Source organism: Xyrauchen texanus, chromosome 23, assembly GCF_025860055.1.
Source record: "Xyrauchen texanus isolate HMW12.3.18 chromosome 23, RBS_HiC_50CHRs, whole genome shotgun sequence".
Classification (NCBI taxonomy): Eukaryota; Metazoa; Chordata; class Actinopteri; order Cypriniformes; family Catostomidae; genus Xyrauchen; species Xyrauchen texanus.
Window position 1 is genome coordinate 36042988 of NC_068298.1, and position 13122 is coordinate 36056109.

The 13122-nt window shown below is 39.3% G+C and overlaps 1 protein-coding gene across 1 annotated transcript in view; it reads right to left on the reverse strand.

Annotated features, from left to right (window-relative positions):
* Positions 1-12793, reverse strand: part of LOC127663366 (collagen alpha-1(XXIII) chain-like) — a 198138-nt gene extending 185345 nt beyond the window's left edge. The window contains exons 1-2 of the mRNA XM_052154919.1: positions 12397-12793; positions 5277-5346 (exon numbers count right to left, since the gene is read on the reverse strand). Coding sequence (XP_052010879.1) covers positions 5277-5346; positions 12397-12678 — 352 coding nt within the window. The 5' untranslated portion in view covers positions 12679-12793. The remainder of the gene's footprint in view (positions 1-5276; positions 5347-12396) is intronic.
* Between the last annotated feature and the right edge of the window lie 329 nt (positions 12794-13122).

Sequence of the window (13122 nt, forward strand, 5' to 3'; positions counted from 1 at the left end):
ACGACAGACAATTTATCTTTAGGGTGATGAATCAGGGCAAGGAAAAGAATTTGTCCCTGACCTCCCCCACCCTTTTCAAGGACTCAACAGACTGAAGGAGAACATGCAAGCCTGAACACTTTTGTGACAGCGCGTTTTCAAACAGGGACTCCAAGAAGCTGGGTGCTTGGAGAAAATGGGTGATAACAGATGGGGTATCATTTAGCGTGCAAGGAAAACCAGCTCAGTCGACAGGTAATTAGGGCGACCTCACTCTGCCGTGGAAATGAATAGAGGAAAGAGCAATGAAAGAAGCCATGTGTTTTTGAAGGAAGGAAGACAAATGAAGACATGATAATAAGACAAGGACCTCTTGCAATGCTCAGTGCATTTCTAAAGGTTTCAGTCAACTGTGTAGAGCAGGAATTCTCTGTAGGTAAATCTGCTGTAACAGAAATTGTTCTAAATTACGTCCATCTGGTGAAGGATTCTGTGCACTTACAAAACTTACACTCTTCTCATTGCATACTTTACATAATCGGAGTACTGTAAAAAATATATATTGTTGAAATAATAAATCACAATCATGTTCAGCATGTTAAGTGCTATCCTGTTTTCTAAAATAAAACTTTTCAGGAGTGCTCTGCTGTTGGGCGTATGTGCACGTGTGAGCGACACTTTTTGGGAGTAATGTCCACAGAGGAGCGCCAAAAGTGAGATGTAAAGAGAGTTGTTTTCAGCTGCACATGCTGTAATACAGTGAAGAGGTATTTTATAAATGAAACCCCCAAACACAAACCTAAACCTTACCATCAGTTTAGCTAATGCAAAATGTCGGATAGTAGATGGTGCTTGACAGTGAGTCGGCATAACGTGGCCAATCCTACTAGAACTTTAGGAAAAAACTAGCCGACTTCACGTGTGATCATGTTGGTTCAAATCCATTCATCATTCACAGTAATCCCAGTATTCATGTAATTACATTTTCTATCAATAAAATGGTTATTTCTCTTCTTCTTTCTTCTTCTTCTTCTTTTTGCTATCAATAAAATGATATATTAACAATTATTTTAATAAATACAAATTGTTTTATATTTATCCATTTCAAATGTATAACCAATTTCCATTCAATTAATTTGAGTAATCGTTACCAAAAGAAAATTTATAAAACATAAATATATTCAAGTTGTATTAAGTATTTTTTTAAAGAAATAAAAAAAATAGGGTCCTGGGTAGCTCAGCGAGTAAAGACACTGACAACCACCCCATGGAGTTGCAAATTCGAATCCAGGGCGTGCTGAGTGACTCCAGCCAGGTCTCCTAAGCAACAAAATTGGTCCGGTTGCTAAGGAGGGTAGAGTCACATGGGGTAACCTCCTCGTGGTCGCTATAATGTGGTTCGCTCTCGGTGGGGCGAGTAGTGAGTAGTGAGTGAGCATGGATGTCGCAGAGAATAGCGTGAAGCCTCCACAGGAGGTCCGTGGTAATGCGCTCAACAAGCCATGCAATAAAATGCATGGATTGACGTCTCGGATGCGGAGGCAACTGAGATTCGTCCTCCTCCACCCAGATTGAGGTGAGTTACTACGCCACTATGAGGCACATTGGGAATTGGGCATTCCAATTTGGGGAAAAAAATATCTACATTTTGCTAAAGATTACTCAATTCAGTTTGATGGAAATTTGTCATGCAATTGAAATTCATAAATCTGAAAAATAGACTGAATTTTTTTTTATTTCCAACATTGATTTCAAAATGAAACCTATTCAGTTTCTAAATGCATGTTTCTGGTCTTATTGAGCATGAATTATTTGTGCACATTATTATACACAATCCTCCATCAAAATCTAATAACTTTACTCCCTGTTAATTCAGAGTCTTGGGGACGGAGCTTCAGCTTCCATCAAGAGATTATGTGAGAAAGATTTAAACTTGGTATTGGAGGAGGGAGTGTCGGCTAGGATTCTAAAAAGCATCAAGTCTACATCTAGAGATGCAACTGTGCGTCTGATGCAATTTAAGATTTTACATTGATTCTATTGGACCCCCTCTAGATTGTATAGACTTGGTCTCAAAGACACACCCACCTGCTGGCAATGCCAATCAGAAGACAGTGACACAACCCATGTTTTTGGGGTGTGTGTTAAGATCCAAGAATGTTGATTGAGGGTTCAGAGTTGTATGTGTGATGTTTTGGGCCCTCAAATTTTACTTTGTCCCAGACTCTGTATTTTGGGTGATGGGGCATCATTAATATAGGGGATAAATGTATAAAAATTGGGGTCCTAGCCAGTGTTATGATCAGAAGACAGATTATTCTTAGAGGATGGAAGTCGGCTGGAGCGCCCTCATTTCAAGAGTGGTGCACAGAGATGGGGAGGGTGGCAGCTTTCGAGCAGGTGGCAAGTAAAAGGCTGGGGTTTTGGGACTTGTTTGTTAAGAAATGGGGCAATTATTTTGTGTTTTGGGGGGACTCTCAGGGAAAGGATGTGGAGAGTGAAGTTTAGTTTAATTATGTATGTTTATTAAATATTTGTGTGTGTGTGTGTGTGTGTGTGTGTGTGTGTGTGTGTGTGTGTGTGTGTGTGTGTGTGTGTGTTAGTTATTATATGTGACCACAGTGGTGTTCGTTGGGGGTTAGTGGGGGTTGAATGTTAAATGTTGATTTGTTGTATATTTGTTGGGTTTTTCCTTTGTTGTGTATGTATGAATCAATAAAAACAAATTATTGCAAAAACAAAAAACATTTAATAACTTGCTCGCCTCTGAAAAGACTTTCTTTTAATGTCACAAATTAACTTTTTTCACAGATTGTATTGATTAATTTTTGCATTAATAGCAGTGTAAATCTAATAAACGTTTTTAATATTTAGATTTAGTTAAATAATTACTGTAAATTTATTACATTCTTTGTGATAAGTTAGCATTAATAAAATCAAATTAAAAAAAACTGGCCAACACTACTGCGATGGGGTATCTAATATTGCTGCTGAGGGCGTGACATTAAATTAAGGCCATCCTTGGGGTGGTGCAACTGGTGCAAACGGTGCCCTGTGGCGATTGCTATCAAGGGGGACACTTTCGAGCAAATAATATTTGCTGTGATCTAACAAATAACCCAATAAAAGTTTACCCCGCAATAGTTTACTTCCACGTTCAAACCCTGAAATATGAAAAGGGTCCATCTTTTCACTTTTCACAATCTAATTATTTACAGTGGATTAAATCAAATCCTACCTTACATCCTTTTCATATTGAATAACTTGCTTACAAAAATACCAGATTGCCAAAATGTGACGTATATTTCCAAGACTTGACTTTAAAACACTCTCATCATTGCAAGAAGCTCCAATAGAGGGCGGGACACTAACCTGCCCAGTGGCGGGACCTTTGAGCCTGTGTCTGTAGTGGAGACAGAAATACCTCTCTCTCTGATCCTGCCAGGACCACTCAACACACTTCAGGTTTCAGGTGGCAGCCATTGCTTCTAAAATGAAAGGGTCTCACCTTACAGTTCGGTGCCTCTCTTGGGCCTTCTGCAGAACTACCCACACAAACAAATAGAAATACACACTCACACAGACTCATACGTGGGGCCTCTACACACACACACACTCAGAACCTATAAACAGATGCTGATGAACTCCCTCTTGTCCTGCGACATTGATCTCTCCCCTCAGATGTTAACCTGCATATGTTTACAGGAAAGCAGGATTTTATAAGCGCTATGTAAAGAGCGTGAGTGAGCGAGATGGACAGAGAGAGATAGAGAGTGACAGTAAGAAAAAGACAAACAGCTGTTTCTCATGGTTTCTGGAGCGACAATAAATGATGTTAGCACTCAACGTATATTTCCCAGACTCGTTCTGTGACAGAGGGCATTGTATGGTAAACAAACGCAGCCCAAAAACCTCACCACAACCACCAACGCATCAATATGCAACAGCTTTGTATTTTCTCTTTCCCTTTGTATTTAAAATCACAATTGCAAATCTGCATACTGTGCAGATCAGAAGTTCACAATGAATATCTGGGATTCAACATTTCATTTAAAGGTGGATCTGGAAATGGATGAGGATTTTTCATGTTCCTTTTTCAATTTTTCAACTTTTTTACTGTTATGCTGATGATAGGCCATGGTTCTCAGCAGGAAACCGATGGAGTGCGTACTCCAGGTAGGGAATGAGGTTTTGCCCCAAGTGAAGGAGTTCAAGTACCTCGGGGTCTTGTTCACGAGTGAGGGGACAATGGAGCGGGAGGTTGGCCGGAGGATCGGGGCAGCAGGGGCGGTATTGCACTCGCTCTATCGCACCGTTGTCAAGAAAAGAGAGCTGAGCCGAAAGGCAAAGCTCTCGATCTATCGGTCAATTTTTGTTCCTACCCTCACCTATGGTCATGAAGGTTGGGTCATGACCGAAAGAACTAGGTGTTTCAGGCACGTCTAGCTGGGAGGAGGCCTCGGGGAAGACCCAGGACTAGGTGGAGAGATTACATCTCCAAACTGGCCTGGGAACGCCTCGGGGTCCCCCAGTCAGAGCTGGTTAATGTGGCTCGGGATAGGGAAGTTTGGGGCCCCCTGCTGGAGCAGCTGCCCCCGCGACCCGACTTCGGATAAGCGGTTGAAGATGGATGGATGGATGCTGATGATATAACTTATAATGAAAAACGATTACATTAGAAATACAGAAACAGGAGCATTTTCACAAGTGAGCTCAGACTTTAAAACCCCACTAGCTGTAATTCTCTGATCTATAAGTATGACTATTTGTAAATGCCTTTAAATGGATAGTTCACCCAAAAAAGACAATTCAGTCTCACAAGAGTGCAGAGGAGGGAGACGGTCGGTCAACAGCTTCACTAAATAATACATTCGCTCATCTCACTAAAGCTCATTGTATGCTTTCATAACAATCATGAGACTCATAGAATAGTTTAGAGGTCATTACATACAAATATTTCACCACCGAATACTGTGTTCGACCAATCTGAATCATTCGAGAGCTGTGTAATAAGCATATGTAGCAGTGCTCTAAAACGCAGACACATAATGACAAATCTGATTCCAAACAGAACGCTCAACTGTTTCAGCACTCTGATCTGTCCTGCTATAACTGATCTAATCCTCATCCACTTCAAAGCATTTTAATCACAGTTCAGAAACAAAATAGTGCCAAATCTATCTCATGTTCTAAGATGGTGCATCCTATGGGCAACTCTTTACATATGATGTTGCTGTGTTTTGGATGCAGTATGGGACTGTCAGAGCAGACTTGCGGGTCCGTTTAGATAGACGTACCTGGAGGACAGTTGCAGTCTTGTGTCACATCTCTTGCCACACGCAGCTTCGGCATCTCTTCATTCAGCCTCTGTTACCATAAACAGAAATACATGTTTGTTACTGCAGAGGGACACAACAGATTTCAGTCACAGTCACACAAGATATAAATAACAATATAAACATTATTTCTATATATATATATATATATATATATATACATACATACATACATACATACACACACACACACACACACACACACACACACACACACACACACACACATATCAATATACACACATATATATATATATATATATATACACACACATTTTATATATATACATATTATATATATAAAGTATATAGATATTTTATAAATTACAAATAACAATACATCTATATAAATATACATACAATATTACAACAGATATAAACATTGTCCATAACTTTATCAAATTTGTTTTGGTTATTTTAGTTTAGAATAGGTTTCATTTTTTGCGTATATATCTTGACACTCCATATGGTTCTTATCATATTTTGTAAAAATATTCCACTTGCATATTGAGTCAACCAAAGAACCCAAATGCTGGGTCAATGTCAGCAATAACCAAGAAAATAATCCAGCAAGGTTAAAAACCCAGTGAATAAGTAGAACAAAATAACCCAGTATTTTTTAGAGTGTAATATTTCTGACTGAAAGCAAGCAGAGTGCATTTACTTTAGTCTTTTTTTCTTTTCTTCTTTTTTTTTTTTAACTATTTTTATTGATTCCAGTCACAGATTAAATAAACATGACAGAAAACACAGAATCAAATTATATGAACTTAAAACCATTCCCTCCGAACATTACCCTACCTGACACAAACACGCACCTCAGTGGTCTGATAATAAATTAATACTGACACATAAATAAACAATAAATCAACAGAAAGTATTTAGAAAAAGAAAAAAAAAAAACAATAAGAATGCACACACACATTTAACATCTCCCTCTACTGTCTCCCCCTGAGAGCCCTCCAAAAATATAAATAAATGCCCCATTTTCTATTAAATAAACCCATGTTGCCCAGCCTTCTATATATCATCCCCTCAAATGCTGCCACCCTGCCCAACTCTGTGCACCACTCCCGAAACGAGGGGACTCCAGCTGACTTCCATCCCCTAAGGATGACCTTTCTTCCGATCATGTCACCAGCTAGGACCCAATTCTTTATGAACCCATCCCCTAAATTAATAACCGTCCCAACACTTAGAATACAGAGTCTGGGTCAAAATAAAATTTGAATACCCAGTACATCACACAGAAAATTCAGAACCATAAACCAAACTTTTTGGATCTTAACACACCACCAAAAATCATGGGTTGTGTCACTGTCTTCTGATTGGCATTGCCAGCAGGTGGGTGTGTCTTTGAGACCAAGTCTATACAATCTAGAGGGGGTCCAATAGAATCAATGTAAAATCTTAAATTGCATCAGACACACAGTTGCATCTTTAGATGTAGACTTGATGTTTTTTAGAATCTTAGCCCAAACTCCCTCCTCCAATACAAAGTTAAAATCTTTCTCCCTTAATCTCTTGAGAGAAGTTGAAGCTCCGTTCCCCAGACTCTGAATTAATGGAGTAATACACTGATGCCTCATGACCTTTTCCAAAAGCAGTAATCACCCCTCCCATAGTATCTGCCACTTTAGGAGGGTGTATGCTACTCCCAAAAATAGAACAGAGCAGGTGGTGCAGCTGTAAATACCTGAAGAATTGAGATCTGGGAATCCCAAAATGTTGAACAATATTTTCAAAATATCTCAACAGGTCGCCGAGTGTATTAACCTCCCTCACAATCCACTCTGACCAGCAGAAAGGGGACTTATCAATACATCATTTTGGGTTCATCCATATGCTTGAAGCAACATCTAAATAAATGTTTGAATTAAACACTCTGGACACTTTTGTCCATACCATGTGCAAATGCTGAGATAACAGAGTTTGACTTATCTTCTCTGGTTAGTTTGATCGAAAGGCTTTGCAGTGGCGAAGTAGGGGAAAGAACTTCCTGTTCAATACAAAACCATGTAGGGGCTCTCTCAGGTGGATGCGACCAGTGAGCCAAATGTCTGATACTGAATGCATAATAATAAAACAAAATCCTGGGTAGGGATTTGTCACCTTTGTCAATTGGCCTATGTAACTAATTGAAATGTAATCTGGGACACTTGCCTTTCCAAATTAAGGATTTATCAAATTGCTTGAAATAAGAGAGGGGGACATGCCTACATCGCTCGAAAACCTTTTTATTAAGGGGTCAAAATTAACTAACTAAATCACACAAATTAGCTGGGAATAAAATGCCCAAATACTTAATGCCCTGTTTGGGCCACTGGAAGGCGCCCGGCTGAAATGGGCAGTAAGCTGTCAGAGACAAAGCTTTGGATTTAGACCAATTGACTCTGTATCCTGAGAACATAGAAAAGTAATACATAATTTTATGGAGGCAAGGCATACATATAATGGTGTCAGAGACGAATAATAAAATATAATCTGCGTAAAGCAAAAGCTTATGCGCCATATCGCCCGCCATCACCCCTGGAAAATAATCTTCCTTTCTTATCGCAGCTGCTAATGGTTCCAAGGCAAGACAGAACAATAATGGGGAAAGAGGGCAACCCAGCCGGGTGCTCCTAGAGTAAAGTTATCTGAAATTAATCCATTTGCTTGTACCACTGCTACCGGGTAACTTAATCCATCCAATAAAAGTATTCATGAACCTGTATATTTTCAAAAGTTTAAAAAGATAATCCCATTCTACCATATCAAACAACTTTTCGGCATCAAGTGAGATGACAGCAACCAGAGTTTTACCATTTGCAACTGACCACATGATATTGATGAGATGTCTGATGTTTTCAGAAGAGCTGCAGCCCTGAATGAACCCCACCTGATCTATATCCAAAAAAAAAAATTGAATATTTTTATGTCTAAATGGATCAGGGAAATTGGATGGTAACTCTTTAATTTACCATTAGGTAAGGCCTTAATTACCTTGCCAAGCTCTTCCAAGTTTATCCCAGAATCAAGAGAATTTGTTTGCTCAGTCGTCAATTTAGGGAGTTCTAATGGTTCCACAAAGTTTCTAATATCTTCATCATTAGACGAAGATGTGGAATTATAAAGATCAAGACAGAATTATTTAAAGCATTATTAATTTATTAATAGGTAAATATATCACCACCAGCAGATTTCACAGAGGGAATGGTAGAAAAAGACACTCTCTGTTTTATATATCTAGCCAAAAGATTCCCTGCTTTGTTCCCCGACTCAAAGTATTACTGTCTTGCCCTGAATAGCCAAAACTACACCTTCTGTGACAAAATAGTTTTATGTCTGTATTTCAATCGGGTCAATTATCTGAGGACATTCAGTGTTTCAGCTCTGCCTCGGCATCTTTAATATTCCCTTCCAGTTCCACGAGTTCTAGTGCTTTGGATTTTTTGGTGAATGAGGCATACTGTATGATCCGACCCATAAGAACCCTCTTAAGTGCCTCCCAAGCCACGCCCACAGAGGATACTGAGGACCCATTGGTTTCCATATAAACATTGATTTTATCCTTTAACATTTGTTCGAAATTGACTTGCGTTTTTAATATATATGCTGTAATGAGAATAATAATCATTTTACAAAATAAATTTACAAGTAACATAAAAATAAAAAAAATGTAATTTTTCAATCAGCTTTTTCACATACGCATACCCATCGGGGCAGGGGTGGGCTGAGCCCAACCAAACGTGAGTTTTGCCCACCCAATCAAACATTTGGGGATCAGTTTAAATAAATAAATAAAAAGATCCCAATTTGTGCATTGGTTAAAAGCAATTTGGGGGCGGGCTGTGTGTTGCAAACTTTGAGGGTGGGCTGTAGACTGCCCAACCAATCACAAAACAGCACAGGAGATGTGTAGAGTTTTTCTATTTTTGTCATTGTCCTTAAACAATGACACTCTCAAGAAGCGGCTGCTGCAACCCGGAGAGTCCGAGATGTTACGCTAGCGAGAACGGTAATAAGTCATATTTGTGTGCAATGTAGCAGTGACCATGTGACTGCTGTTAATGCAGCCTATCACAGGCTCCCTCTTATCAAACATCTCCCTCTCCCTCCACATTAGCTACCCAAAATCACACTGCGAGCAGGGTTGCTCGCAGTGAAAAAAAACCCCGGTTTTGCAATCTTTTTTGCGGGCAAAAATGGGTTTGGGCGGGTATATAAAAATTGGGCTGGTTTCGGATCAGTTCGGCGGGTTTTTGTAGCCGAAAGATCGGTACTTCAGATCCTTCTTTCGGCGACTCTCTGTTCAGTAGCCTACTCTCACTCACTCACTCACACACTCACTCACACACACACACACACACACACACACACACACACACACACACACTACAGGTCTGGCTGACGTGCCCCCTAAACTCACAACAGACACTCCCTCCCTTCAGCCCACGTCACGCACGCCAGCACCGCCCTCCCCTCAAACACACTAGATTGCGCGGGGTTTTCAAACTTAGCTAGCTGACTGACACTGACAATATGCCAAAGTGGGCAAAATATAGAAAAAGTTACAGGAAAGAGTGGGAAAGAGATCCAGACTTAAAGTCATGGATTGCACCGGGTGCAGAAGAAAGAAAGGCACACTGTAAATACTGCAACGCTGATATCCGTGCTCATTTAAAAGATCTTAAAGATCATGCATCCACCAAGAAGCATAAGGCAAGGTGCCAGCCAACGGTCAGACAGTTAGCAGAGTGGGTGAGTCCAGTAACCCTGACACCAATGACCAGAAACGACGAGAACTGCGGATAGCAACGTACATTGCGAGATGCACAGAACAAAAATCTAAATCACCTCTCTGTATTGTTCCAGAGACATGGCTCTTCTCATTCAGCACTGCGGGAAAAATATAATTTCCGGGTTTGGCCTTATAATTAATTAATATGGACATTTTTTCCATATTAATTTGTGAATATTTTAAATGTTTAATAAAGGGGCAAAAAGTCATAAACAATGCGTCAATTTTTTTTTTACATTTATTTTATAAAAATAAATATTTATTATATATTTATTTTATTTATTATACTTATATATATATATATATATATTTTAACTGCAGCATTTGCAGTTCAAATTCAAATTTTGGTGTTCAACTTTGTGTTTTAAAAATACAACAACCGTTAATTTTTGATTACAGGTTAAAAAAGGAAAAACGAATGGACGCAAAGTACACGGACCAATGGGTAATTTTAAAACTCGTTAATGATTATCATGTGTTTAAACGAGAAAACATAGCGAGAAACAAGCCAAAACAAATTTGGGCGGTTTTTTATGCATTCTCGCGGTTTTTGACGAGGTTTTGGGCTGGAAAACCTTGCTGGCATCTGGCAACCCTGACTGCGAGTATTCGTGAAGTGCGAGATGGATTTTTCTGACCCGCTCCAGAGGGATTCTGCCCCGCTCTTGCAAAAAAATGTTGTCCAACTCCCACCTGCAACTTAGCCTACACATTGTGTCCCACTCCCGACCACAGAAGCCCGCAGGTGGTGGTCTGCGCTAATTTTTCAGTCCCACCCCCATAAGATTCTGTTCCTTCGATCAGATGCTATTTTTATTACAATTCCCATCCAAAATTAAAAGAGAGAGAGAGAGAAAGAGAGAGAGAGAGAGAGAGAGATGTTTTAGTTTTGTTTTTTGTTAGGAAGAATTTGTAAAATCAACTCTGCGCCTGTAAATCGCTCTTGCACAATAGAAGGATAACATGAATAACACTGTACCTTAAATACATGAAATAAACCAATTTTATTTTTTAAATAGATTTATATTTAGCCTATATTTTGTGGGAGTCACGTGGGAAATGTATTTCTCCCGTTCCTGCGCACACGTCATCCAGCCCGCACCTGCACTCAGCAGTCGAAACTTGTCCCGCACAGTTGTGGGATGTGTGCTTCTGTTCTCCCTGTTGTTGATTCGGTGTCGATGAGATTCTGTCTGTCTCCACGTGTCTTACATCTCTTATACATCTTTTTGCTGTGCTGTGATAGTTTTTTGTTTATTGTTTGTCATTGAATTTTAAACTTCTCTATTTTTGCCATGAAAATAACCATCCATCCATCCATCTTCCTGTGTTCCCTAAGTTACTTTACACATATAGTTTCACTGGTAAAAATATCAATACCCTTTGCTACCCTACAAAGGCCATACTCGTTAACTAACAATGAAACTGAGAAAAATGGCTTTTGAATTATTTTGATTTGTGTTTTGTTGTTACTGCATTTTCACACAGTATTGTCTCTGAATTTCAGAATATGTGAGAAACTCGTCTGTCACCGGACAAATTATAAGAGTCCTGTTTCAGTCAGAACTCAATTTTGCATTTTGCCTTTGTAGGGAAATTTCGTTGCTTATTACATTTCTGTTTAACATCATTTAATATTATATAATTACTTCTTTAAGTAGTTCCCATCTGTGTCATTTACAATCTTAAATGTAAATGTTATTGATCTCTCAATCTAATATATTTCCTTTCATCCTTATGTTATTTTGTTTCTTAATAATGGAGGTAGAATACAACCTCCATTACTTCAATCGTATGAGTCAAGTCAAATGTATTTGTATAGCACTTTTCACAACAGCCATTGTTTCAAAGCAGCTGTATATTAAATTATGCTATAAGAGAACATTAATTAATATAATACCACTTTATTTAACTATTAGGGGTTAAAAGTAGTAAACTGATTAAGTTGCATATGATTATATACAATGTTTATCAGTTTATTTATTTCACTATATTTTTAATATGGAGAAAAGTGTAAAATATAGTTACATTGGTCTTATGATCTTGACAATTGCACCATGTCATGCCAATTTAAGACATTTAATTAGTAGTCTGAGTAACCCCTCCCCATCCCAATTGCACACCTATGATATCCCTCAGCACACCCAAGCAAAGCTGTCAGAAGCCGGACCTGACTCCCGTTGCAACAAATATGCTGATTTATGAGCAAATCTACAATATAACTATCCATGACAGACAGACAGACAGACAGATAGATGCATATAAAGCATTTAAAGCATATAAAATAAAGATCCTTGCCTCTTTCAGGAGTGTTTTTATTGAATCCCGCAGATCCTGTGAAACAGAGACGTCTGCAGCGGCACGCGATGATTCTTGACAGATGTCAGTCATCTTGATCTCCAGCGCGTACAGTTTGCTCTCCATTTGATGCGTTTTAAAAGTCATCAGAAAGCACACCGCTATTGAACTCAGCGATAAGACGAAACACACTATGGTTGGGAAAGACACAAAATAACGCATATAGAGTGTTTGCGGAGCGTTCTGTTTGCCTTCTGTATTTATTTTCTCAGAAGAATCCATGATTAAAAATATCTCTGATTAGTTTAGGTCATTGATCAGCTCTTGATCGATGAGATGTGGCTGTCAGACTGAGCAGCGCAGCGTAGCACACGGGGCTTTGAACACTAAGGTTGTGTCTCAAAAACTAGTGAGCTGCCTACTTAGAGAGTCGCGTCATGTGAGCTTGCAGCGTTTTTGGCCGTCAGCACGTTGCGTCCAGTTAGCTGCGCGGCAAATGCAGCGCGCGCCCTTGAAGCCCACAAATGATGCGCACGCCTATAAAGCTGAAGAATGCTGACTAGTTAGGGAGCTCACTGTCTTTTGAAGCACAGTCCGTGAGATTCTGTTTAGTGTGTGTGTGTGTGTCAAGCGTGAAACAAGAGGCTGAAAGAATCAGAGATCGTCTTGAGGCAGCTGTGAACAATCTTTCTCTGAATCTCCACAATGCGTGTTTGGAAAAGACTT